A 26,192-nucleotide genomic window follows, 5' to 3' on the forward strand; every position below is an offset into this window, starting at 1 on the left:
TTGCACATGCTCCGTACACTACTGATTGTATTGTTGCCACATGCAACCAACCGACCGATACATCAGTATATGCGCGCGCACATACCACGTGGCAATCTCGTCCTACTAAATTTATTTTTACCGAGATTCCACCACATCCCCTCTAGGGGAGCTTTGCACAATGCACAGTTTTTCCCTAACCAGCTCCTGTAGTAAGTGTGCAAGGCATGCTGGGATGGATACACCCCCTAGATTTGCTCTTTCTTCCCAGTGTGTGTATGGAGTTCGGCCATGTTGGGTGTATGTTACAGCAGGAATGTGTATATCAACAAAGGGATCGAACATAATATGTGACTTGTGATCAATAAATCCTGGCTGATAAATAGACGGTATGTTATTGTAAGTCAGCTATCAACAAACATAACAGGTACTCGGTATCATTATACAGAGCGACATGTTGATTATCAGTGTATAGATACTCAGTATTATTATACAGAGCGACATGTTTATTATAAGCGTATATATACTCAGTATTATTATACAGAGCGACATGTTTATTATCAGCGTATAGATACTCAGTATTATTATACAGAGCGACATGTTTATTATCAGCGTATAGATACTCTGTATTATTATACAGAGCGACATGTTTATTATCAGCGTATAGATACTCAGAATTATTATACAGAGCGACATGTTTATTATCAGCGTATAGATACTCAGTATTATTATACGGAGCGATATGTTTATTATCAGTGTATAGATACTCAGAATTATTATACAGAGCGACATGCTTATTATCAGCGTATAGATACTCAGTATTATACAGCGACATGTTTATTATCAGTGTATAGATACTCAGTATTATTATACAGAGCGACATGTTTATTATCAGTGTATAGATACCCAGTATTAGTATACAGAGCGACATGCTTATTATCAGCGTATAGATACTCAGTATTATACAGCGACATGTTTATTATCAGTGTATAGATACCCAGTATTAGTATACAGAGCGACATGTTTATTATCAGCATATAGATACTCGATATCATTATACAGAGCGACATGTTTATTATCAGCGTATAGATACTCCGTATTATTATACAGACTAGTGACTACATTATTATTTGGATATGGTGGGGTATACCAGCAGTCCCCTCTAGGGGAGCTTTGCACAATGCACAGTTTTTCCCTAACCAGCTCCTGTAGTAAGTGTGCAAGGCATGCTGGGATGGATACACCCCCTAGATTTGCTCTTTCTTCCCAGTGTGTGTATGGAGTTCGGCCGTGTTGGGTGTATGCTACAGCAGGAATGTGTATATCAACAAAGGGATCGAACATAATATGTGATTTGTGATCAATAAATCCTGGCTGATTAATAGACGGTATGTTATTGTAAGTCAGCTATCATCAAACATAACAGGTACTCGGTATCATTATACAGAGCGACATGTTTATTATCAGGGTATAGATACTCAATATTATTATACAGAGCGACATGTTTATTATCAGTGTATAGATACTCGGTATCATTATACAGAGCGACATGTTTATTATCAGCGTATAGATACTCAGTATTATTATACAGAGCGACATGTTTATTATCAATGTATAGATATTCAGTATTATTATACAGAGCGACATGTTTATTATCAGCGTATAGATACTCAGCATTATTATACAGAGCGACATGTTTATTATCAGTATATAGATACTCGGTATCATTATACAGAGTGACATGTTTAGTATCAGCGTATAGATACTCAGTATTATTATACAGAGCGACATGTTTATTATCAATGTATAGATATTCAGTATTATTATACAGAGCGACATGTTTATTATCAGCGTATAGATACTCAGCATTATTATACAGAGCGACATGTTTCTTATCAGTGTATAGATACTCAGTATTATTATACAGCGACATGTTTATTATCAGTGTATAGATACTCAGTATTATCATACAGAGCGACATGTTTATTGTCCGTGTATAGATACTCAGTATTATTATACAGAGCGACATGTTTATTATCAGTGTATAGATACTCAGTATTATTATACAGAGCGACATGTTTATTATCAGTGTATAGATACTCAGTATTATTATACAGCGACATGTTTATTATCAGTGTATAGATACTCAGTATTATTATACAGCGACATGTTTATTATCAGTGTATAGATACTCAGTATTATCATACAGAGCGACATGTTTATTGTCAGTGTATAGATACTCAGTATTATTATACAGAGCGACATGTTTATTATCAGTGTATAGATACTCAGTATTATTATACAGAGCGACATGTTTATTATCAGTGTATAGATACTCAGTATTATCATACAGAGCGACATGTTTATTATCAGCGTATAGATACTCAGCATTATTATACAGAGCGACATGTTTATTATCAGTGTATAGATACTCAGTATTATTATACAGCGACATGTTTATTATCAGTGTATAGATACTCAGTATTATTATACAGAGCGACATGTTTATTGTCAGTGTATAGATACTCATTATTATTATACAGAGCGACATGTTTATTATCAGTGTATAGATACTCAGTATTATTATACAGAGCGACATGTTTATTATCAGTGTATAGATACTCAGTATTATCATACAGAGCCACATGTTTATTATCAGCGTATAGATACTCAGTATTATTATACAGAGGGACATGTTTATTATCAGTGTATAGATACTCAGTATTATTATACAGCGACATGTTTATTATCAGTGTATAGATACTCAGAATTATTATACAGAGCGACATGTTTATTGTCAGCGTATAGATACTCAGTATTATTATACAGAGCGACATGTTTATTATCAGCGTATAGATACTCAGTATTATTATACAGAGCGACATGTTTATTATCAGTGTATAGATACTCAGTATTATTATACAGCGACATGTTTATTATCAGTGTATAGATACTCAGTATTATCATACAGAGCGACATGTTTATTGTCAGTGTATAGATACTCAGTATTATTATACAGAGCGACATGTTTATTATCAGTGTATAGATACTCAGTATTATTATACAGAGCGACATGTTTATTATCAGTGTATAGATACTCAGTATTATCATACAGAGCGACATGTTTATTATCAGCGTATAGATACTCAGTATTATTATACAGAGCGACATGTTTATTATCAGTGTATAGATACTCAGTATTATTATACAGCGACATGTTTATTATCAGTGTATAGATACTCAGTATTATTATACAGAGCGACATGTTTATTGTCAGTGTATAGATACTCATTATTATTATACAGAGCGACATGTTTATTATCAGTGTATAGATACTCAGTATTATTATACAGAGCGACATGTTTATTATCAGTGTATAGATACTTAGTATTATCATACAGAGCGACATGTTTATTATCAGCGTATAGATACTCAGTTTTATTATACAGAGCGACATGTTTACATCGGTGTATAGATACTCGGTATTATTATTATACAGAGCTACGTGTTTATTATCAGCGTATAGATACTCTTTATTATTATACAGAGGGACATGTTTATTATCAGTGTATAGATACTCAGTATTATTATACAGCGACATGTTTATTATCAGTGTATAGATACTCAGTATTATTATACAGAGCGACATGTTTATTGTCAGCGTATAGATACTCAGTATTATTATACAGAGCGACATGTTTATTATCAGCGTATAGATACTCAGTATTATTATACAGAGCGACATGTTTATTATCAGTGTATACATACTCAGTATTATTATACAGAGCGACATGTTTATTATCAGCGTATAGATACTCAGTTGTACCATAAAGAGCGACATTTTTATTATCAGCGTATAGATACTCCGTATCTTTTGTAAATAAAATTTTTATTGGGATTTTTTGTTTTTGTCAGTTGCATAGATCATGTAGTAAAGTCATACTATAAAACACTGAGACACGCAGGTCTCATATAGTAAATGCGTTGGTGTAAATGGTGAGCAGACTCGCAGGTCCACATACTCTGAACAAAACAAAGAGAATTGCAAGTCACAAACCGGCTACAGAATATCATGCATGTTTTAACAGAGCCTCTTATTCTTTCCTCTCTATCTCTCCATTTCTTTCATTAACATCATGCTGCTGCCGTTCCATGTCTTGGTAAGTTTACATTCATTGTGGCCGGGCTGGGCCATTTCACAATCGGCCCATGTATGCCCAGAGTAACTAAGCCAGTGCGGAAGGCAAAGTTACCCTTTCATCCCCCCAAGTCCCGTCTGATGTCTATATGTCAGTAGTCTCCGGAACTCAGCCTGGTAGACAACCGTCAGCCAGTGTGTCCAAATGTCTCTATAAGTCTATTAGCGGTGTTGTGCTTTAAATGTTAGTTCCTTAAGTCTTCAGAGGTCCTCCATCTTATTGAACCATACTGTCAAGGGAGGGGGTATGGCTTTTTTCCAGAACAGAGGCAACACTTGTTTTGCGGTGTTCAGTATGCTAACCGTCAGGGTATATTTGTACACCGTTGTCGGTGTGGTAGTGTGGTGTAAGAGGTGCAAGGCTGGTCGGAAGGGGGGCGGATTGTAAGAGAATTTTATGATTTCACCAATTGCCTACCAAAAAGGTGTTATCCTGGGGCATTCCCACCAGATGTGCAGGAACATTCCAGTACTGGTCCCGTAGAACCAACATTTGTCCCCCAGAGTTTTGTTCAAAGACCGTAGGGCCTGTGGGGTCCTGTACTATAATGTAGGCCGTCTCCTAAATTGTACTGGCAAGTGCACAGTGATGTACTAAATCACAGATCTAACCCCACTGCTGGTCTGTGAATATTCCCCTAGACATGTTTCCCATTTGCCCATGTATGAGGTGTGGGGGGGGGGGGGGGGGGGATTTCTATTTTGTAGTTGTAATGAGTACAGATAGGATATTGCATGCGGTAACGTGGCTGGGTTGTCCGTTAAAGTTTCAAATGGGGTCAATGTCCTAGCTAAGTTAGGAGTTTGTGGGATGCTGTGTTAAACTGTTTCAGTTGTTCATGCCTCCGTTTCTGCATAAATGTGTGGTGTGCGCTATCTACCAGCTCACCAAGAGGTTTCAGTATGTGTCAGTCTTGTATTCGTGACTGTGGAAGTAAGCATGTGAAAGCTTACTTCCACAGTCACTCTGGGTTATTTGTCAGGGGGAAAAAGGGGAAGGGAAGGACAAAAGCTCCATTCTAGTAGCATTCCTATGCCATTCTTCTAGGGTGGTCTTTACAAAAAGGTTGGTGGCGTGATAACTTCCTGTTCTCCACATTAATGCCTTAAGAGAGCCCCCTGTCTTGGCCCATTCCAGCACTCTCTGTAGGTGGGAGGCCCGGTAGTATAATTTAAATTCTGGCACAGCCAGCCCACCTTCTTCCTTTGGTCTTGTCAATAGTTGGTGTCAGGATCGGGACAGGGATCCAACACGCAGAGTACAAACAGTAGCCAGATACGTATACCGGACCTTAGAATGGCCGGACTAACGTAAGTAGTACAGTATAGAATGGTCAAAGCCAAGCCGAGGTCGAGGGTAACAGAAGACAGGTAAGCGAGAGACAAGCCGAATCAAGGGTAACAGAGATAAGCAGAGTAAGGTAAACAAGCCGGGTCAAAACCAAAAGGGATAATAGAATACACAAGCACTGAGTGACTAGAACAAGCTAGAACCACGACAGGGCAATGAGCTAATGAAAGAAGCTCTGTTAAATACCCTGTTCAGAGCAGTAACCACGCCTCCGAGGCGTCCTGATTGGTCCTGCAGCAATTGACTGACAGGTCGTTCCGGGGGAGTGTCCTGATGATGACTTCCTGCCTAGATGCTGTAAAAGGCAGTCACTCCCTCGCGGCCGGCCTTGCATGACCGGATAGACCGCGGGGAAGGGAGCCATCAGACCGTCTGGATGAAGGAACAGTTAAGTCTCTACCTCTTTCGGAGGTAGAGACCACAGGTACCCTGACAGTACCCCCCCTCTCAGATACGCCCACCGGGCGGAATACACCAGGGCGAGAAGGGAATCGAGAGTGAAACGCCCTGCGGAGACGGGGAGCATGCACCTCCTCCTGAGGTACCCAACTTCTCTCCTCAGGACCATAACCCTTCCAATCGACCAGATATTGCAGTCTCCCCCGGGAGATTCGAGAATCAACGATGGAATTGACCTCATACTCCTCCTGACCCTCCACCTGAACTGAGCGAGGAGGGGCGATCGTGGAGGAGAACCTGTTACAAATTAGTGGTTTTAGCAAGGAAACATGAAATGAATTCGGAATGCGTAAGGCATTAGGCAACGCTAAACGATACGCAACTGGGTTAATTTGAGACAGTACCCTGTAAGGTCCAATATAACGAGGAGCAAACTTCATGGACGGCACTTTTAGGCGAATGTTTCTAGTACTTAACCATACTCTATCGCCTGGAACAAACACCGGTGCTGCCCTTCTACGTTTGTCAGCGTGTTTTTTAACCAGCATAGAATTGTGCAGAAGAATTTGTCGAGTCTGATCCCACAACTTCCTTAAATTGGCAACATGAACATCCACCGACGGTACCCCCTGAGAAGAAGATTCCGAAGGAAGGATGGAAGGATGAAAGCCATAATTCAAGAAAAAAGGGCTAGAATGCGTAGAATCACAAACGAGATTGTTGTGTGCAAACTCCGCCCAAGGAATCAAACCGACCCAATCGTCCTGGTGCTCAGAAACGAAACAACGCAAATATTGTTCGACCTTTTGGTTAGTGCGTTCAGCAGCTCCATTGGACTGAGGATGATAGGCAGAGGAGAAATTCAATTTGATGCCCAGTTGGGAGCAGAACGATTTCCAAAAACGGGAAACAAATTGGGAGCCTCTGTCAGAGACAATTTGGGAAGGTATCCCATGCAAACGGAAAATCTCCCTAGCGAATATCTCCGCTAATTCGGGCGAAGATGGGAGTTTAGGTAAGGGAATGAAGTGAGCCATTTTAGTAAATCTATCCACCACAGTGAGAATTACAGTCTGCTTTTTGGAGATAGGCAGATCAACAATGAAGTCCATTGCCAGGCAGGACCAAGGCTTTTCAGGAACCTCTAAAGGGTGCAGAAATCCGCATGGAAGCGAATGGGGTAGCTTGGTCTTGGTACAAACTTCACATGCCCCGATGAATTCTTTAATGTCTTTACGTAAGTCAGGCCACCAAAAATCTTTAGAGACCAGAGCATATGTCTTGCGGATGCCAGGATGCCCAGCCACCTTGCTGTTATGGAGACAGCGTAGTACCTCCAGTTGGAGAGCGGCAGGAACGAAGTGTCGATCCCCCGGAGTCTGTTTGGGTGCCAAATGCTGAAACTTCATGATCTCGGAAAGCAATGGAGAGTGAATCCTGAGATTAGTGTTCGCGATGATATTCCCCTTAGGAACTATGGAGGACAGGACTGGTTCAGTTATAGTGGATGGTTCATATTGACGAGACAAAGCATCGGCTTTAGAGTTCTTAGAACCAGGCCTATATGTAAGTACATAATTAAAGTGAGTGAGGAATAAGGACCAGCGAGCCTGCCTGGCGGATAAGCGCTTAGCCTCCCCAATATAAGACAAGTTCTTATGATCCGTTAAGATAGTAACAGGGTGTAATGTCCCTTCCAGTAAATGTCTCCACTCCTTTAAAGCCTTAATGACCGCTAACAGTTCCCTTTCCCCGATGTCATATCTGCTCTCAGGCCCAGAAAATTTCTTAGAGAAGAAACCACAAGGGTGTAACGGTTTGTCCACCCCTAACCTTTGAGACAGAACAGCCCCAACTCCTGTCTCAGAGGCATCGACTTCGAGCAAGAAAGGCAGAGTCGTATCAGGATGGACTAGAATAGGAGCCGAGGCAAAAAGTTCCTTGAGAGTCTTGAAAGCACCAAGAGCTTCCTTAGACCAGAACTTAGTATCAGCCCCTTGTTTGGTCATATTGGTAATAGGCGCAATGATAGAGGAGTATCCCTTAATGAAGCGCCTATAGTAGTTGGAAAAACCAATAAATCTTTGGATAGCCTTGAGTCCTTTGGGCAAAGGCCAGTCTAAAATAGATTGGAGTTTTACAGGATCCATTTTAAAACCTTCCCCAGAAATCACGTACCCAAGAAAGTCTACCTGAGACTGATCAAAACTGCACTTCTCCAATTTGCAATATAGGCCATGTTGCAGCAGCTTGTGTAATACCTTTCTGACCTGTCTATGGTGAGTCTCAATCTCCTTAGAGTGTATTAGTATGTCGTCCAGGTAAACAATAACACAATCATGCTGAAACTCCCTAAGTACCTCATTAATCAAATCTTGAAATACTGCAGGAGCATTACATAGTCCAAATGGCATAACAGTGTATTCGTAGTGGCCATACCGGGTATTGAATGCCGTCATCCACTCGTGACCTTGCTGGATTCTCACCAAATTGTAAGCCCCTCTGAGATCTAACTTGGTGAAGATTTTGGAGCCCTTAAGACGATCAAATAACTCGGTAATAAGTGGGATAGGATAGGCATTTCTGACAGTTATTTTATTCAAGCCTCGGTAATCGATACAAGGTCTCAGCGTGCCATCCTTCTTCTTAATGAAAAAGAACCCAGCCCCGGCCGGAGAAGAAGACCTCCTGATGAATCCCTTTTCTAAATTCTCCCGAATATACTCCTCTAGAACCGAGTTTTCCTGAACAGACAAAGGATATACATGGCCCCTCGGAGGCATAGTCCCGGGTAGAAGCTTAATTTTACAGTCAAATGACCTGTGTGGCGGCAAAGAATCAGCATTTTTCTTGTCAAACACTGCCCTTAAGTCTAGGTAAAGGTCTGGTATTTGTCTTTCTGTGGACTGAGTAGGATTCTCTGGTATGTTAATATTAGCTAATGGAGAAACCTTGCACAAACACCTATCCTGGCAGCCCTGGCCCCACAAGAGTATCTCCCCTAACTCCCAATCGATAATAGGGTTATGTTTCTTCAACCATGGGTACCCCAGAACTATGGGAACGTAAGGAGACGAAATGAGCATAAGAGATAAATTCTCCACGTGTAGGATACCAACATTTAAATTAATGGGTATGGTCTCACGAAAGATAACAGGGTCTAGTAGTGGTCTACCATCTATGGCCTCAACGGCCAAAGGTGTCTCCGTTAGCTGGGATGGGAAATTGTTTTTAATAGCAAAGGCTTGGTCGATAAAATTCTCAGCAGCACCGGAATCTATCAATGCCATAGCCCTTACTACTTCCTTCCCCCAAGTTAAGGAAACTGGTAGCAGAAGTCTGTGATCTTTATAATTAGGAGTAGAGGACAAAATAGAAACACCCAAGGCCTGTCCTCTAGAGAGACTTAGGTGCGAGCGTTTCCCGGGCGGTTAGAACAGTTCGAGAGTACATGGCCCTTGGCTCCACAATACATACACAAACCCTCTCTTCTCCTGTACTGTCTCTCCTCCTCAGAGAGGTGGGTATGACCTATCTGCATAGGTTCAGGAAGCAAAGATACCGTGGAGTCAGGACTTGGAAAAGCGGGGGCTAACCTAAAAGAAGGTCTCCGGTTCCTCTCTCAAGTGTTCTGTCTCTCTCTTAAACGTTCATCTATACGAGAGATGAACGAAATTAAATCTTCTAAATTCTCAGGGAGTTCTCTGGTAGCAACCTCATCAAGGATTATATCAGATAGGCCATTCACAAATACATCCATATACGCCTGCTCATTCCACTTGACTTCTGACGCCAGAGACCTGAACTCTAGTGCATAATCCACCATTGTTCGGTTCTCCTGTCTCAGGCGCAACAGTAATCTGGCTGCATTAACCTTTCTACCTGGAGGGTCAAATGTTCTTCTAAAAGCAGCTACAAATGCGTTATAGTTATAAACTAATGGGTTATCGTTCTCCCATAGTGGGTTGGCCCATCTCAGAGCTTTCTCAATAAGTAGGATGATAATAAATCCTACCTTTGCCCTATCTGTAGGATAAGAGCGAGGTTGCAATTCAAAGTGGATACTAATTTGGTTTAAAAAACCACGACACTTCTCTGGAGCCCCACCATAGCGTACTGGGGGGGGTAATGCGAGAAGAAGCACCCACTGTGGCTACCTCTAGACCTGAACCGACAGGAGAAACAGGGGTATTACGTATCTCCTCTGGTGGGTTATTGGCATGAGATAATAGAGTCTGTAGCGCAAGCGCCATCTGATCCATTCTGTGATCCATGGCTTCAAACCTAGGATCAGGAGAAGCCCGCTGACTGTTTGTACTTGCAGGATCCATTGGCCCTGTCGTAATGTCAGGATCGGGACAGGGATCCAACACGCAGAGTACAAACAGTAGCCAGATACGTATACCGGACCTTAGAATGGCCGGACTAACGTAAGTAGTACAGTATAGAATGGTCAAAGACAAGCCGAGGTCGAGGGTAACAGAAGACAGGTAAGCGAGAGACAAGCCGAATCAAGGGTAACAGAGATAAGCAGAGTAAGGTAAACAAGCCGGGTCAAAACCAAAAGGGATAATAGAATACACAAGCACTGAGTGACTAGAACAAGCTAGAACCACGACAGGGCAATGAGCTAATGAAAGAAGCTCTGTTAAATACCCTGTTCAGAGCAGTAACCACGCCTCCGAGGCGTCCTGATTGGTCCTGCAGCAATTGACTGACAGGTCGTTCCGGGGGAGTGTCCTGATGACGACTTCCTGCCTAGATGCTGTAAAAGGCAGTCACTCCCTCGCGGCCAGCCTTGCATGACCGGATAGACCGCGGGGAAGGGAGCCATCAGACCGTCTGGATGAAGGAACAGTTAAGTCTCTACCTCTTTCGGAGGTAGAGACCACAGGTACCCTGACAAGTTGGTATGCGAGACTCATATGTGTCTGATTATCAGCGACTTGAGAGACGTGAAAATAGCTGTTGGGATGTAAATGGGCAGCGTTTGAAACAGGTAACGGATACGTGGTAGCAAGTTCATTTTTGTCACTGCGATACACCCCTGCCAGGAAAGGTGTGGCAGCTCCCACTCTTCAAGGTTCCTCTGAATCCTGCATTATATTGGGGAGCATCGTCTCTGGCAAGGTAACAAAGAATATCAAACCATCCACGTACGTGCCCACCTTATGCGATGTGGGTCCCACTTTGAGATCCTTGATGTTGGGATTACATCTCGCGGCCTGGGTGAACAGCGCAAGGGGAAGGATAAAGAGCCGCAGAGTCAGCGGGCATTCCTGTCTAGTGCCATTGTGGATCTCAAACGGGTCGGTGAAAGTCCCGTTTATGCAGACCCTCTCCTTGGGGCCATCATACATTGCTGTGATTCATGCGTACATCTTGGAACCCATACCCAGTGACTGAAGTGTGCGAAAGAGGAAGTCCCAGTTTACTCTTTCGAAGGCCTAATCCGCACCCGTGGATAGCAGCAGAAGGTCCTGCCCAGTTCTCTGGGCCTGATGGATCAGCACCAGTACTCTTGTGGTTTGATATCTAGCTTCTCCGTGAGGAACAAAGCCCACTTGGTCCGGTTTCAACAGCAGAGGCAGGTAGGGTAGCAGTCTGGTTGCCAAGATTTTAGCGAAAAAATTCAAGTCGCAATTCAGAAGAGACAATGGCCAGTAGTTGGCACAATGCTCCAAGTCCTTGCCTTAATTTGGTATCAACCTCATGTCAACATCTGAGAGGGGATCTTCTGACCCTACATGAGCGAGTTGTATGCCTCCAGGAAATATGGGAACAGTACGCCCGCAAATAGAAACATAGAATGTGACGGCAGAGATGAAGCATTCGGCCCATCTAGTCTGCCCAATTTGAAAAAATACTTTCATTAGTCCCTGGCCTTATCTTATAGTTAGGATAGCCTTAGGCATTTCCCACGCATGCTTAAACGCTTTTACTGTGTTAACCTCTACCACTTCAGCTGGAAGGCTATTCCATGCATCCACTACCCTCTCAGTAAAATAATACTATATTTAAACCTTTCCCTATAATTTAAAACTATGTCCTCTTGTTGTGGTACTTTTTCTTCTTTTAAATATAGTCTCCTCCTTTACTGTGTTGATTCTCTTTTTGTATTTAAATGTTTCTATCATATCCCCCCTGTATCGTCTTTCCTCCAAGCTATACATGTTAAGTTCCTTTAACCTTTCCTTGTAAGTTTTATCCTGCAATACATGAACCAGTTTAGTAGCCCTTCTCTGAACTCTGAATACTATGGGAGGGGGGGAGAGAATACTATGGGAGGGGGGGAGAGAATACTATGGGGGGGAATACTATGGGAGGGGGGGAGAATACTATGTAAAGGGGGGGACACTATGGGATGAGGGGGGAACACTATGGGATGAGGGGGGAATACTATGGAAAGGGGGGGGACACTATGGGAGGGGGGGAAATTTCCTGGGATTTCCTTCTAAAAATGAGGTGCGTGTTATACGCCGGTGCGTGTTATACGCCGATAAATACGGTATCTCTGTTAATATAATTTTATTATATTATGGCTCTTTAAATGTTTTACTATATCTTAAGTTATTTTATGAATATATTTTCTTTATAAAATGGCTCTTATAATGTGTTATTATATTTCATATTGTTTTATGTACTCTTATGATTATATATACACTATTTGATTTTTTATACATTAATTTCCCCCCCCCCCCTATTTATACTACTATAATCAATATTCCCTATATGTATATATATATATATATATATATATATATAACATGTCTAATTATAGTGCTTTTACCTAGTGATCAACTAATCTATACAGTATGTCTATTTATATTTACAGACATTATGAATTTCCCCTATTTCCTCATTCCCACAGACGAAAGGGCGCTCTAAACTACATTTCCCATGCGCCCTTTCGCCGATCTGCCGACGTGCCGATCTCTGTTCCACTCCTAGAGGAGTGCATGCCGCCAACCAATAGGACGGCTGCACTACCTCACCAGCCATCTCACGCCGATCACGTGACTCGCACACTACAATCCCCAAGATGCTGTGTGAGTCACGTGACGCGCATTTTTTTAATTTTACCGTAACTATGTTTTAAAACCTCGTTTTAAAGTATAATTTAACCCAAAAGGATAGGGTATTAAGTACATTAAGATGCATACTTTTATTCAAAGTTTTTATTTGTTTTTTGTAAAAATGTAAAACTGTATGATTCTGATTGGCTGCCAAGTAATGATGTCATCTTGGCACCATTTTTTAAAGTACTAGTGTACCTATATAAATTCTTTATGTGCCAGGTTATATGTTATCCCATTTTTGATAAAGCCCCAGCGGTGAAACGCGTTAAATGGTTATTTATATTGTGTTATTTTAAAAATAAATGATTTTTGGTTAGACAATTGTACCACTATCATTTTTTACACACTATTATTACTATTTATTTTTATCCTTTCCTGGCATTTTTATACTACATATCCTGAAGTGGGGATTATACCACTAACGCTATTTCTAAAGTGCAGTGAGACCTGCACTTTACTTGTGAGTATATTTTATCTTATTTTATTCACCACTTTTAAATATCATCAGAGAGCACTATCTGCTGTTTTTATCTCCTTCTTCTCCTGAGAGTTGGACGTACCCCTTGGAGGACAAGCACCAATATATCCCGTAAGCGGGGATTATACCGCTATATGCCTACAAACCCTGAGCTGGCTATAGCTCACCTAAATGTGAGTGTAACATATATATTTTAAATACTGTCACATTAAGCGTATACACTCCGCACGATTAGTCCTTTCACCTTGTGTCTTCCATATCACGAGACGGTGGGAACTACTACAACAAGAGAACCTACCCCCACAGTGGAATTAGTGACTATACCTTACTATACTATATCTTATCTCCAGACACCCATTGGAACTTGTGACGGAACCATCCGTCTGCCTAGTACTTTTGTGGATTCGGCTATTTTAGGCCATCCGTCTAAAGGACTGATTTGGGATGTTATAAAGTATGTTTTACCGTTCCAGCCTGTTTTCCAGCCGTTCGCCTCGTTTCGCACGAACTCCCTGTCTAACATATGGGTGGCCGCCATTTTGGGACTGTTGCACGTGTTCGCGGCCATCTTGTGTACGAACAGCGGTGTTTGCCTGTGAACGCGTGGAACTAAAAACGGATACCCAAACAGGCGAACACCGCTGAGACCTCCATACACCCAGAAGTTCGTGTTGGAACAACCGAACGACGAGCCATTCGGTAGTTACTTGTAATCAGCTATGGGGAATCCAGCGAACTCAGAGACAGTTGTGGATGATAAGGATTTCGTGTGATTTTAACCGGCGAACGGAGACCGACTGCAGGGCCGAAACTTGTGGAACTCTTTTCGGCTAGAAGATCCGTGCAGTCGGTCAAAACTTCAATCGTCCATAACTCCCGAACCCCTTAACCGAATGGGCTAAGATTTGGACAGAGTGTTCCCCTAACCAAGACCTTTCAAGCGGTTTTGGGGTACATCCATAACTGGGGTGAATTATTGTACAGTTTAATTGTGTTATGTGATTATCTGAGGGGAGGAGAGGTGGGGGTGTTACCCTGTGTATAATTGGTTATTTTCATCCTCCCCCTGGGAGTGCCCTGTGTGTGCCTTTTCCTAATAAAAAGCAGGCTGGATGTTCCAGTCCTCAGATCTTGTTTTGACCCTCAACACGGAGCTTCAGTCTCGTTATTGGAGGGATTCTTATTTACGCTCAAGGACTATTATTGGGAACTTATGCCGTTTGGTGGATATCGTTACTCGAGAGATTACTACTTCCCCTGGTTATGGTTCGTGGATTATACAGTATACGAACAAGGACTTGATACGGTGAGAGGGGAAGGTAGACTAAACAGTGACTTACTTATTAAGACAAAAGGTGTCTTAACAATTGGTGGCAAGCGACGGGATGAATCCCACAACACAGAAGGAAAGAAATGCAGTATGAACAGTTAAGACGTGCTACTCTTAAGGACATAATAGAACGCCGAGGTCGATCAGCAAGCAATTTAAAGAAACGAGAAATTATTGCTTTGCTAAGGGAAATGGATGCAACACAGGGAACGGAGAACGCTAATGTGCCCAGCAGTTTGGATTTAACACCCGAGGAGATACAATTTAACCGGGCAGTGCAAATAAGGCTGGCACACTTTGGCCCCAACCCCTCAGCAGACATTGTGGAACGTGTGCAAGCTGCAGTAGCAGCACACCAAGCGCTCCAAGGAAGAGGAGCTGCAGCAGCAGAGGTACCCAATAACGATTCCGGAAGGAAAAAGGTACCATTTGCTGCATTCAAAAACTTTATTGAAAATGAAGGAGAGATCGATGGGTTCCTGGCCGATTTTGAGAGGCAGTGTGCCCTCCATCAGGTACCCACAGACCAATGGGTCACCATCCTCTCTGGGAAATTATCCGGCCGGGCTAGTGATGCATTTCGGGCCATCCCAGAGGAGGAGATCACCAGCTACCGGGCAGTGAAGGATGCGCTCCTAGCCAGGTATGCGGTGACCCCAGAAGTTTACAGACGGCGCTTCAGGGAAACCAACAAACAAAGTGGCGATTCGTATGTGGAATGGGCCTGCAGAGTTCACCGTACTGCAACCCACTGGATGGCAGGATGCCAAGCAGTATCGGGGGAAGAGGTACTACAGGTATTCTTACTGGAACACTGTTTCGAGAAATTGCCTACCGGGGTTCGGGAGTGGGTCAGAGATAGAAAACCCTCTACCCTACCTGAGGCGGCCCGGTTGGCAGACGAATATACTGATGCTCGCAAACTGGACAGTACCGTGGTTAAAGTTCCGACCAGAGTGGAATACCGACCAGCAGCCCCCCCGATTCCAACAACCTACCAACCCCCAGTGCATCGCAGCCCAGTAGTACCACCGTCCAATAATTATGTACAGCCATCCAAATTTAATGCCCGGGATTATTCCCAACCCATCCGGTGCTTTCTGTGCAAACAGTTGGGACACAAGCGCCCGGAGTGTCCGCTGAACCAAGCTAACCAAGCTCAGTCCTGGAGGAGATCAGCCAACCCGAATCAGCGACCACCACAGCCTGCTGCTCACTGTGTAGAACAGGAGGAATTCTGGGGTATCTTGCACGAAGCCGACCCGGTGCAAGCCGCCCATCAGGACAATCGCCAGCAACACCGGCAGACTGTGAAACTAAATGGCCGAGTGGTAAATGGACTTAGAGACACAGGAGCCACCATGACACTGCTCCAAAAGAACTTGGTCTCAGAACACCAGCACACCGGAGACACAGTGGCCGTGAGGGTAGCAGGGGGAGCCGTATTCCGGTTACCTGTTGCCCGTGTTCACCTGGACTGGGGAGTGGGCGCTAGACACGTGGATGTTGGGGTTATGAAAGACTTGCCCGCTGATGTGCTTCTTGGTAATGATTTGGCCCCTTTGGTTTCGGCCTATGCTCCAATGGGTCCCTTGGACGTTAACCCAGTGACTACTCGCTCTCAGACCCGTGCCTCTGGAACCAGCCCACCTGCCGAGGAGGCCCAGGTAAGACCCTTTTCCCCGACTGACACCTTAGCTCAGACCCCCTTACGTTGGGATTCCCCAGAGGAGTTTGGGAGGGAAACCCGGGCAGATCCTACCTTACAAAAGTACAGGGACAGAGCAGACGCTGGAGAAGAAGGGATAGACGGAGAGCGGTATAAGTGGGTGGGGGACAGGCTATACAGAATCCCGAAACCTTCCCAGAAAAAGATAGCCCCTCCGCAGAACCACCACCAGCTGGTGGTACCCGCGAAATACCGGCAGGAGCTTCTGCGGATAGGGCACGATGTCCCTTTAGCAGGACATCTAGGGTCACGTCGCACAGCCTATAGGATCTCCTAGAATTTCTTTTGGCCCAACTTCAACCAGGCTGTACGGATATATTGCAGTACTTGTGACACATGTCAACGGGTAGGGAAATGGGGGGACCACCCTAAGGCTAAACTATCAGCGATGCCTATTATAGGGGAGCCCTTTTCCCGCATAGCTGTTGACATTGTGGGTCCACTGGCCAGGGCTAGTCCATCAGGCAAGAAGTATATTCTTACTGTAGTGGACTATGCCACTCGCTATCCAGAGGCAGTAGCGCTGTCGAACATAGAGGCAGAGACAGTTGCTGATGCCCTGGTGAGGATTTTTACCCGGGTTGGGTTCCCTAAAGAGATCCTCTCCGACCAGGGAACCCAATTTACTGCGGTGCTCACCCAGCAGCTGTGGAAAGTATGTGGCATTAAACCCTTGCTTAGCTCGCCTTACCATCCACAGACTAACGGTCTCTGCGAGCGTTTTAACGGTACCCTCAAGCAGATGCTGAGGACCTTTACGGACACTTGCAGGGACTGGGAGAGATTCTTGCCGCACCTTCTGTTTTCATACCGGGAGGTGCCCCAGGAATCTACTGGGTTCTCCCCTTTTGAGTTACTGTATGGGAGACGGGTCCGCGGACCCCTAGATCTCATCCGGGGACACTGGGAAGGGGAGACCGAGCAAGAAGGGACCCCCATAGTACCATATGTTCTGGAACTTCGGGACCGCATGGAGAAACTGTACCTGATGGTAAGGGAGAATCTCCAGGCGGCCCAGGGGAAACAGAAGAGGTGGTACGATCAGGGTGCCAGACAGCGAGCCTTCCAGGTGGGGCAAAAAGTATGTGCTCAAACCTGTGAAGGCCAACAAGATGCAAGCCTCTTGGCAAGGCCCGTACAGGATAGTGGCGCAGATCTGCGATACTACCTATTTGATAGCCAGCTGTTCCGACGAAAGGGTCCAGAGATCCTTTCATGTGAACATGCTGAAAGAGTATCAAGAACGACCTGAGAACATTGCAGCTGTATGTGCCCCAGCTGCAGATGACCCGGAGAATTTGTCTCTCCCTGATCTATTAGAAAGGGACCCCCAGACTGACCTCACCTCCCTCGTACAGTTAGGAGACAGGTTAAACCCCACAGAAAAGATCCAAGCGAAACAGTTGTTATGGGAGAAGCAAGCAACTTTCTCCCAGGAGCCAGGTTACACCCACCTCGCTATACACAAGGTAGAGACCCCCGGACAGACCCCCTTACGACAGCCGCCCTACCGTATCCCTGAAGCAGTCCGAGATGGAATGCGGAAGGAGATACAGGAGATGACCCAGCTTGGGGTCATCGAACCCTCTGACAGCCCTTGGGCTTCGCCTGTAGTCCTAGTACCGAAGAAAGATGGGACCACCCGGTTCTGTGTGGACTACAGGCGACTCAACGAGCGGACTACCACGGACGCCTACCCGATGCCCCGGGTAGACGAATTATTGGATCGTATTGCCAGGGGACGTTATCTGACCACCATAGACCTATGTAAGGGCTACTGGCAGATTCCCCTGGCCGAGGATGCTATCCCCAAGTCGGCCTTCGTCACCCCATTCGGCCTGTACCAATTTAGGGTCATGCCTTTTGGGATGAAGAATGCCCCGGCTACTTTCCAACGGATGGTGGATAGACTCCTGGATGGCTTCCAAGAATTTGCCTGTGCATACTTGGACGACATAGCGATCTATAGTGGGTCCTGGGAGGAACACCTGGTACACATAGGGGTAGTGCTGGATAAGATCCGGGCCGCTGGCCTGACATTGAAGCCAGAAAAGTGCCATGTAGGTATGGCAGAGGTACAGTACCTGGGTCACCGAGTGGGATGTGGGAACCAGAGACCAGAGCCCGCCAAAGTAGAAGCGGTGGCTAACTGGCCCACACCCACTACTAAGACCCAGGTATTGGCCTTCTTAGGGACAGCGGGGTACTACCGACGTTTCGTTCCTGACTACAGCTCTATTGCTAAGCCCCTGACCGATCTGACGAAAAAGAATTTGCCTAAGCAGGTCCTGTGGTCCCCGGCTTGTGAAGCTGCGTTCCAGGCACTGAAGCAAGCTCTCGTGAATGCCCCTATCTTGGCTGCCCCAGTCCCTAACAAACGCTTTCTCGTTCACACAGATGCTTCCATGTATGGACTGGGGGCTGTGTTAAGCCAAGTTGGGGAAGATGGAGGAGAGCATCCTGTCGCATACCTCAGCCGAAAATTACTACCCCGAGAAGTGAGTTATGCGGCAGTTGAAAAAGAATGTTTAGCCCTAGTCTGGGCATTGAAAAAGTTAAGTCCCTACTTGTATGGGCAAGAATTTTCCCTTGTAACAGACCATAACCCCCTCGTTTGGCTTAACCGGGTCTCAGGCGACAATGGGAGACTGCTGAGATGGAGCTTGGCATCACAACCGTACAATTTTACTATTAGCTACAGACCCGGTAAGCTGAACGGAAATGCGGATGGCTTATCACGACAGACCGACATATCCACCACCTCGTAAGTCCGGACATCCCCAAGTTGACCCGCCACAGGGTCAAGCCGGGTCTGCCGGAGTGTTCCACAAGGGGGGAGCCGTGTGACGGAACCATCCGTCTGCCTAGTACTTTTGTGGATTCGGCTATTTTAGGCCATCCGTCTAAAGGACTGATTTGGGATGTTATAAAGTATGTTTTACCGTTCCAGCCTGTTTTCCAGCCGTTCGCCTCGTTTCGCACGAACTCCCTGTCTAACATATGGGTGGCCGCCATTTTGGGACTGTTGCACGTGTTCGCGGCCATCTTGTGTACGAACAGCGGTGTTTGCCTGTGAACGCGTGGAACTAAAAACGGATACCCAAACAGGCGAACACCGCTGAGACCTCCATACACCCAGAAGTTCGTGTTGGAACAACCGAACGACGAGCCATTCGGTAGTTACTTGTAATCAGCTATGGGGAATCCAGCGAACTCGGAGACAGTTGTGGATGATAAGGATTTCGTGTGATTTTAACCGGCGAACGGAGACCGACTGCAGGGCCGAAACTTGTGGAACTCTTTTCGGCTAGAAGATCCGTGCAGTCGGTCAAAACTTCAATCGTCCATAACTCCCGAACCCCTTAACCGAATGGGCTAAGATTTGGACAGAGTGTTCCCCTAACCAAGACCTTTCAAGCGGTGCTGGACTCAAGGGTGTACCCCCTGGTTTTGGGGTACATCCATAACTGGGGTGAATTATTGTACAGTTTAATTGTGTTATGTGATTATCTGTGGGGAGGAGAGGTGGGGGTGTTACCCTGTGTATAATTGGTTATTTTCATCCTCCCCCTGGGAGTGCCCTGTGTGTACCTTTTCCTAATAAAAAGCAGGCTGGATGTTCCAGTCCTCAGATCTTGTTTTGACCCTCAACACGGAGCTTCAGTCTCGTTATTGGAGGGATTCTTATTTACGCTCAAGGACTATTATTGGGAACTTATGCCGTTTGGTGGATATCGTTACTCGAGAGATTACTACTTCCCCTGGTTATGGTTCGTGGATTATACAGTATACGAACAAGGACTTGATACGGTGAGAGGGGAAGGTAGACTAAACAGTGACTTACTTATTAAGACAAAAGGTGTCTTAACAGAACTTACCTACTATTCTGTATTTTACATATTTTTATATCTTTATATCTTTTTATTATTGTTCTAATTTATTATTGTTCTAATTTGTATTTTTTATTAATTTGTTTTATTTTATTTTGGCGCAACCGTTTTCTCTCTCTTTATTGTGTAACTTTCTATGACACCCTAAAACCTGTACATGGGGGTCCTGTTTTACTCGGGAGACTTCGCTGAACACATATTAGTGTTTCAAAACAGTAAAACATATCACAGCGATGATATTGTCAGTGAAAGTGAAGTTTTTTGCATTTTTCACACACAAACCGCACTTTCACTGAGGATATTATTGCTGTGATACATTTTACTGTTCTAATACACTAATATTTGTGTTCAGCGAAGTCTCCTGAGTATAACAGTACCCCACATGTAGAGGTTTTATAGTGTTTGTGAAAGTTACAGGGTCAAATATAAGGCTTGATTTAACTTTTTTTTTTTATTGAAATTTGTCGGATTGGTTAGGTTGCCTTTGAGAGCGTATGGTAGCCAAGGAATGAGAATTAGCCCCATGATGGCATACCATTTGAAAAAGAAGACAACCCAAGGTATTGCAAATGGGGTATGTTCAGCCTTTTTTAGTAGCCACTTAGTCACAAACACCGGCCAAAGTTAGCGTTTTTTGCATTTTTAACACACAAACAAATATAAATGCTAACTTTGGCCAGTGTTTGTGACTAGGTGGCTACTAAAAAAAACTGGACATACCCAATGTTGAATACCCTGGGTTATCTACTTTAAAAAAATATGTACATGTTAGGTGTGTTTCGGGGATTTATGACAGAAAACTGTGTTACAATGTCACTATTGATACATTTAAAATATATATATATTGAAACAGCAATTTCCTACTTGTATTTATAGGCCTATAACTTGCAAAAAAAAGCAATAAAGCATGTAAACACTGGGTGTTTTTAAACTCGGGACAAAATTTTGAATCTATTTAGCAGTTTTTTTCATTAGCTTTTGTAGATAAGTAAAAGATTTTTCAAGTAAAAGTCCAAAAACATGTTTTTTTTTAATTTTTCACCATATTTTATTATTTTTTTTAAATACAATATATGACATAATACAAATAATGGTATGTAAAGAAAGCCCTTCTTGTCTTGAAAAAAACAATATACAACTTGTATGGGAACCGTAAATGAGAGAGCTGAAAATTAGAGCTAAACACAAACACCACAAAAGTGTTAAAACTGCTCTGGTCCTTAACGTACAAACATCTCAAAAACAGGCCGGTCCTTAAGGGGTTAACACCCAGTACATTTCCATTGGCAGGTCAATCCAGGTATTTACTATAATTTCAATAACACAACCTTCAAGTTTAAGTGGTAGAGGCTAGGAGTGATATATAAAAGAATAGTAGATACTTGGCACAGCCTTCCAGTGGCAGAGGTTACAGGATAACAGTGAAATTATGTGCTGCATGTGTTTAGAATATATGTGTTTAGAATGTATGTGATATACACAGTATCTATAATTTGTTCCTCTAGCATAAATGCAGATACGTGAGGCTTTATGGGCTAAATCTAATTTTGCAAAGCAAATTAAAGTAAAAAGGAGTATACACAAAATACCGTATATACTCGAGTATAAGCCGAGTTTTTCAGCCCATTTTTTGGGCTGAAAAACCCCAACTCGGCTTATACTCGAGTCAAGGTCTGTATTATGGCAATTTGCATTGCCATAATACAGACTGGGGGGAGAGGGGGGCTGGCAGAGCTGTACTTACCTGTTCTGCAGCTCCTGTCAGCTCTCTCCTCCTCTGCGCCGTCCGGTCAGCACCTCGGTCAGCTCCCAGTGTAAATCTCGCGAGAGCCGCGGCTCTCGCGAGATTTACACTGTGAGCTGACAGAAGAGCAGAACGGACGGCGCAGAGGAGGAGAGAGCTGACAGGAGCTGCAGAACAGGTAAGTACAGCTCTGCCAGCCCCCCCTCTCCCCCCACTGAACTGCCACTGGACCACCAGGGAAGGAGAGCCCCCCTCCCTGCCATATATCAAGCAGGGAGGGGGGACAAAAAAAAAATATATAAATAAAATAAATAATAATAAAAAAATAATAATAATAAAAAAAGGGTTATAAGGACCACTATAGGAGGGGGGGGGGTATAAGGACCACTATGGGAGGGAGGGGGTGGGTTAAGGACCACTATGGGAGGGAGGGGGGTATAAGGACCACTATGGGATGGAGGGGGGTATAAGGACCACTATGGGATGGAGGGGGGTATAAGGACCACTATGGGAGGGAGGGGGTGGGTTAAGGACCACTATGGGAGGGGGGGGGGGGTATAAGGACCACTATGGGAGGGAGGGGGTGGGTTAAGGACCACTATGGGAGGGAGGGGGGTATAAGGACCACTATGGGAGGGAGGGGGTGGGTTAAGGACCACTATGGGAGGGAGGGGGGGTATAAGGACCACTATGGGAGGGAGGGGGTATAAGGACCACTATGGGAGGGAGGGGGGGTATAAGGACCACTATGGGAGGGAGGGGGTGGGTTAAGGACCACTATGGGAGGGGGGGGTATAAGGACCACTATGAGAGGGAGGGGGTGGGTTAAGGACCACTATGGGAGGGAGGGGGGTATAAGGACCGCTATGGGAGGGAGGGGGGGGATAAGGACCACTATGGGAGGGAGGGGGGGATAAGGACCACTATGGGAGGGAGGGGGGTATAAGGACCACTATGGGAGGGAGGGGGGGGATAAGGACCACTATGGGAGGGAGGGGGGGTATAAGGACCACTATGGGAGGGAAGGGGGGGGTATAAGGACCACTATGGGAGGGAGGGGGGGTATAAGGACCACTATGGGAGGGAGGGGGGGGTATAAGGACCACTATGGGAGGGAGGGGGGGGTATAAGGACCACTATGGGAGGGAGGGGGGTATAAGGACCACTATGGGAAGGAGGGGGGGTATAAGGACCACTATGGGAGGGAGGGGGGGGTATATGGACCACTATGGAAGGGATGGGGGGGGGATAAGGACCACTATGAGAGGGAGGGGGTGGGATAAGGACCATTATGGGAGGGGAGGGGGAAGTAAGGACCACTAGGGGAGGGGAGGGTAAGGACCACTAGAGGAGGGGTGAGTCAGGACCACTGGGGGGGGGGGTGAAGGAACACGGGGGTGGGGAGGTAAGGACCACTGAGGGAGGAGGAGGGGAAGTCAGGACATATGGGGGGGGAGGGGGCGGCAAAATTTTTTTTGCCTACGGCGGCAAATATCCTTGCACCGGCCCTGCACACACTGCATTCACACACTGCATTCATACACACACACACTGCATTCATGCACACACACACTGCACTCATACACACACACTGCACTCATACACACACACATACGCACACACTGCATTCATTATACACACACTGTAAATAAATATTCAATTAATATATTTTTTTTAGGATCTAATTTTATTTAGAAATTTACCAGTAGCTGCTGCATTTCCCACCCTAGTCTTATACTCGAGTCAATAAGTTTTCCCAGTTTTTTGGGATAAAATTAGGGGCCTCGGCTTATATTCGGGTCGGCTTATACTCGAGTATATACGGTACTTATATTCTTTGCAATCACCATGACACCCGGAGGTCGTATTTCTTATCCATTATAAAAAATATTGACAGTTTTTCTAAATATAGCAAACAATAATGTATAGTGACAGATTGCCTTTAACTCCCAGTATATTTCTTTCAGGTGTATTTGTCAGAAGAGGTGACAAGAACAGAAAAACATGAAGCAAAGCTATGAAGAAATCTTTTAATAACAGAACCAAGGAGTCTAACACTGAAAAATAAAGCATTTTATCAGATTCCTGTATGTTCTCAAAGGAGACAGTAAACATAAACCCCAAACCTTTCTCGTGTTCTGAATGTGGAAAATGTTTTTCCACCAATGCAGTGCTTGTCCGTCACCAGAGAACTCATACAGGAGAGAAACCGTTCTCATGTATTGAATGTGGAAAATGCTTTGCCACTAAAGCAAATCTTGTTTGTCATAAGATAACTCATACAGGAGAGAAACCGTTCTCATGTATTGAATGTGGAAAATGTTTTGCCACTAACGCAAATCTTGTTTGTCATAAGAGAACTCACACAGGAGAGAAACCGTTCTCATGTATTGAATGTGGAAAATGTTTTGCCACTAAAGCAAATCTTGTTCGTCATAAGAGAACTCACACTGGAGAGAAACCGTTCTCATGTTCTGAATGTGGAAAATGTTTTAGTCAACATGGAAGTCTTGTTACACATCTGAAAACTCACACAGGAGAGAAACCTTTCTTGTGTGCTGAATGTGTAAAATGTTTTTTCACCAATGCTGAGCTTGTCCGTCATCAGAGAACTCACACAGGAGAGAAACAGTTCTCATGTCCTGAATGTGGAAAATGTTTTAGTCAACATGGAAGTCTTGTTACACATCTGAAAACTCACACAGGAGAGAAACCGTTCTCGTGTTCAGAATGTGAAAAATTATTTTCTTTTAAACATCATCTTGTTACACATCAGAGAACTCACACAGGGGAGAAACCGTTCTCATGTTCTGAATGTGGAAAATGTTTTAATCAACATGGAAGTCTTGTTACACATCTGAAAACTCACACAGGAGAGAAACCATTCACATGTTCTGAATGTGGAAAATGTTTTGTCAATAAAGCAGATCTTGGCCGTCATCAGAGAACTCACACAGGAGAGAAACTGTTCACGTGTTCTGAATGTGGAAAATGTTTTGTCAATAAAGCAGATCTTGTCCGTCATCAGAGAACTCACACAGGAGAGAAACCATTCTCGTGTTCTGAATGTGGAAAATGTTTTGTCAATAAAGCAGAGCTTGTCTGTCATCAGAGAACTCACACAGGAGAGAAACCGTTCTCATGTTCTGAATGTGGAAAATGTTTTAGGCAGTACTCACATCTTGTTGAACATCAGAGAACTCACACAGGAGAGAAACCATTCTCATGTTCTGAATGTGGAAAATGTTTCATCACAAATGCAAAGCGTGTCCGTCATCAGAGAACTCACACATGTGAGGTGATTTTATAATTCATCTATGGATTAACATAGGAATAAAATATCTAGTATTGTGAATTTTTTTAATGCTGACACAATAAATAGTAACTTTGATAGTAGCAGTCAATGATGCATTGGTACTGTGGCAACCCTGTGCTATTGTTTGGAGGCGCCTAACCTCTGCGCCACTTGGCTGTGGACTCACCGGCAAACCCAGTATACAACCCAGAATACATTGTGGTTGTATGTTCTGGCTGTTACAGAGTATACTCATTAGCCTGTTCCCCTGGTAACACACTTTAATGAATATGGTTCCTTAGCATGACTTAAGTTTGCATGATTCCAACCAAGACGTCAGCAAAGAGACAAGACACATGCTAGCAACTTGTAGGATCACTATCTCTGAGCTCCAGCTTTTATTATAAAACCACAGCACACACATGAAATGTATTTACAAGTTATTTATACCAATACGAATATGAACTGGGATCGGAGAACAGAGCTCTGACTGAGGAATGTAAATTAGGTATAGCTAATTATTCCCTGAGGACCTGTATTCTTATACCAGAACACAATAACCTTGGAAATTCCAAGAGAAAAGCTAGTTTCCCCAACCCCCATGTTAATACAGACTTCAAGCAAAGGTTGTGTTTACTTCTAATTGTCTAAGTTTTTTTTTTCCTTAGAGCATACAATGCACCTGAGACTATAACTAATAAATATACCAATTTTATTAAA

The 26,192-nt window shown here is 44.1% G+C and overlaps 1 protein-coding gene across 1 annotated transcript; it reads left to right on the forward strand.

Moving 5' to 3' along the window:
* Nucleotides 1-283: 283 nt before the first annotated feature.
* LOC134568437 (oocyte zinc finger protein XlCOF6.1-like) lies at nt 284-26,192 on the forward strand. The gene is made up of 2 exons (XM_063427026.1): nt 284-368; nt 24,145-26,192. Exon 2 carries the CDS (start codon nt 24,267-24,269, stop codon nt 25,485-25,487), a length of 1,221 nt encoding a protein of 406 aa, XP_063283096.1. The 5' UTR covers nt 284-368; nt 24,145-24,266; the 3' UTR covers nt 25,488-26,192.

This window comes from Pelobates fuscus, chromosome 7 (assembly GCF_036172605.1).
Source record: "Pelobates fuscus isolate aPelFus1 chromosome 7, aPelFus1.pri, whole genome shotgun sequence".
Taxonomy (NCBI): domain Eukaryota; kingdom Metazoa; phylum Chordata; class Amphibia; order Anura; family Pelobatidae; genus Pelobates; species Pelobates fuscus.